Consider the following 2,613-nt stretch of genomic DNA (forward strand, 5'->3'; position numbering starts at 1 on the left):
ATATTTCAGTTTCTGTCGCGGCTAGTTTTGTTTATTTGTAATATTTTGAAAATGATTTATTAATTATACAATTAAATTAAAAGTTTTGATGCAACCAATGGAAATAAAACACACACACACAAAACAAAACTAATTTCCTTAATTGCTTACCTTGTCGTGAAGGGTCCATACTGTTAGGCATCATAGGTTGTCCTGGAACACCACCAGGGGGCTGTTGGCAGGAAAACTATACTTTGATTATAGTTCTTTTTTACTTTAAGTTCCATTATATTATTCAACTCAAATTAATACTTAATATTATTATTATTCTAAGAACGCATGAGTGAAAGCAAGAAATATGTTATAATATGTTAACCACATTACATCTGCCATATCCAGTGCCCATAACAGGGCTCATCAGACCAGCTTGGATACGACAGACGTAGCAATGGGTTATATATAATTATTTTTCATGAAAACCAACTGTTATGGTGTGAACCAGATTAAGCACGTGAATAGTAATTATTATCAATTTTATTTAAGTCATCTATGCATTAGAATTTCTATGTTAAGAATCAATAACATAACATTATTCATTTTATTTTAACTTCTTGGCATTGATTATCTATTTATAACTAGCTAGAGTACCCGTCCCCTGGACGGAAGTTATGTATTTGTATGTGCCCCCGCATGGACCTAATGAACCTCCATGCCAAATTTGGTGAAGATCCATCCACACTCTGCGAAGTAGTTATATGGACATACAACAGACGCTACTATTATATTTATATAGATTTTTTTTTAACATTAGTATTTTATTTTGCTACCATGTACAAGAACAGCAAACTAGTCTTCTCGTTTGCTTTTCGTCAATGTTCAAGACTATTTAAATTCCACTTAATGTCGTAAATACATAGTAATAGAAACTGATGTGTTCCACTTTCCAGTCAAATCGAGCTAAGAACATTTTTTTAAAGTTCATATCACTAACACAAGTTTTGTTGCAGGTCTTTGAGTGACAACTAAAATACGTTTCTTCCTGCATAAACAATCATATACTCATTTCTTTCTTTCATTTATCCTTCAACTGCGGTTGATATCATATGATGTTAGCATACGCGATTACGGTTGACATCATATGAATCAAGCATTTTGCGTGCAACATTTTGAATGACCCGCCGCAAAAATTCGCGAATCTTTGCACTTGGAGTGGTAGGCAGATTTACACAAAACGCAAACGAAGGGTTAAAAACAAATTCTGGTCTTTACTAGTTCCACGTAATAGTACTACTGATCTTTACCAGTTCCACATAATAGAACTTCTTGGTCTTTACCAGTTCCACGTAATAGTACTTCTGGTCTTTACCAGTTCCACGTAATGTATTATAATATTCTAGTTTATTCGTTATTTTTGAAGTTTTTACATCCATTTAGTTTAACTCTGCTTGACTGGTTATGCAAACAAATACCGCTAGGGGTCTCTAAAGCCGGATGAAAGAACCACAGGGGGTTAGGATATGACCAAGCCTAACTATTTTAGACATATGTGCGTTTTTGTGCATTATATCAAGTAGTATCCAAATGTTCCAAATCATCAAGAGGTGTGAGAGGGGGGAGTCATCCTTCTCCCCAAAACTGTTGCTGCTACACCGTAAACTGCAAGCGAACTTCCTATGTATTAAGTTGGTCACAACACCAGAGAACTGAAATGTTTCCTCGCCAAATTATAATAAAACTTGCAAGGAAGTCTCAGACTACTTGTCTGCAGGTTATTCAACACGTAGAGCGTTTTGAACGAGATCACAGCGTATAAAGGACTAGGTGATGCATTTGAATAATGAGCAAAATGGAACTGTTCCAGAAATTACACTTGTATAGACGAACACAAATGTATTTATTATGTGCGTGTTTTTTTAGATCTCCATAGAAGTGTTAAATGCATTGAAGTAACTTTATTTTTTAGCACAATTTAAATCAAACAACTTAAGACGTTATTATTATTATTATTTACTTTCTAAATTTCGTTGTCTATGAAAGCTAGCTGGGTTTGAGATGTACATCACATACAATAATAAATATTTCCAACAAAGCGCCAAATGTTCGACTCGCTCGTTCAAGACTGCTTTCTAATGAAAACATGTCCATAGCATTTCACGCCTCGCGAGGCAAGTTAATCAAAATAAGGAACGTACAACTTGTACATTTTTTTCCCTCTTCTTGGTATGAAAGTAATCTCAACGTAATGACTTCCTTCTATGTATAAAAATTCTATAATGGGAAAACAGAACCCGTGTTATTAACTGATAGAAACGTTACGCTTGTAAGGTTTGCCTTCTAAGCGTCAGGGTCTCGTTTTACTCAGCAATCAAAAGCATGGAAATAATTACATCGAGAGATATTGAAGAACGGCGCGGTGAATAACTAGAACTGTTAGCGTTAGTATTACCAACCAACTTAATAAAATCTGATTAACTGCAATCACCAGAGAAGGCATAACTATGTAAAATGTACGAGTTCAGTCTCGATTCGTTACTTTTTACCTAATTACTCACTGCTGTTACCATCTACATACATCTGATATGAAAAGAAACAGGATTTTAAATATTGCTAATGTAGTCTCTTTCTCGCGTTTGT

The 2,613-nt window shown here is 34.6% G+C and overlaps 1 protein-coding gene across 6 annotated transcripts in view; it reads right to left on the reverse strand.

Annotated features, from left to right (window-relative positions):
- The window catches only part of LOC106461170 (single-stranded DNA-binding protein 3-like), a 226,729-nt gene that overhangs the window by 53,780 nt on the left and 170,336 nt on the right, over positions 1 to 2,613 (reverse strand). For all 6 annotated transcript variants that reach the window (XM_022388031.1, XM_022388035.1, XM_022388034.1 and 3 more), the window contains exon 9: positions 151 to 211. In XM_022388031.1, the coding sequence (XP_022243739.1) occupies positions 151 to 211 (61 nt within the window). The remainder of the gene's footprint in view (positions 1 to 150; positions 212 to 2,613) is intronic.

This window comes from Limulus polyphemus, unplaced genomic scaffold, assembly GCF_000517525.1.
Source record: "Limulus polyphemus unplaced genomic scaffold, Limulus_polyphemus-2.1.2 Scaffold908, whole genome shotgun sequence".
NCBI classification, from domain to species: domain Eukaryota; kingdom Metazoa; phylum Arthropoda; class Merostomata; order Xiphosura; family Limulidae; genus Limulus; species Limulus polyphemus.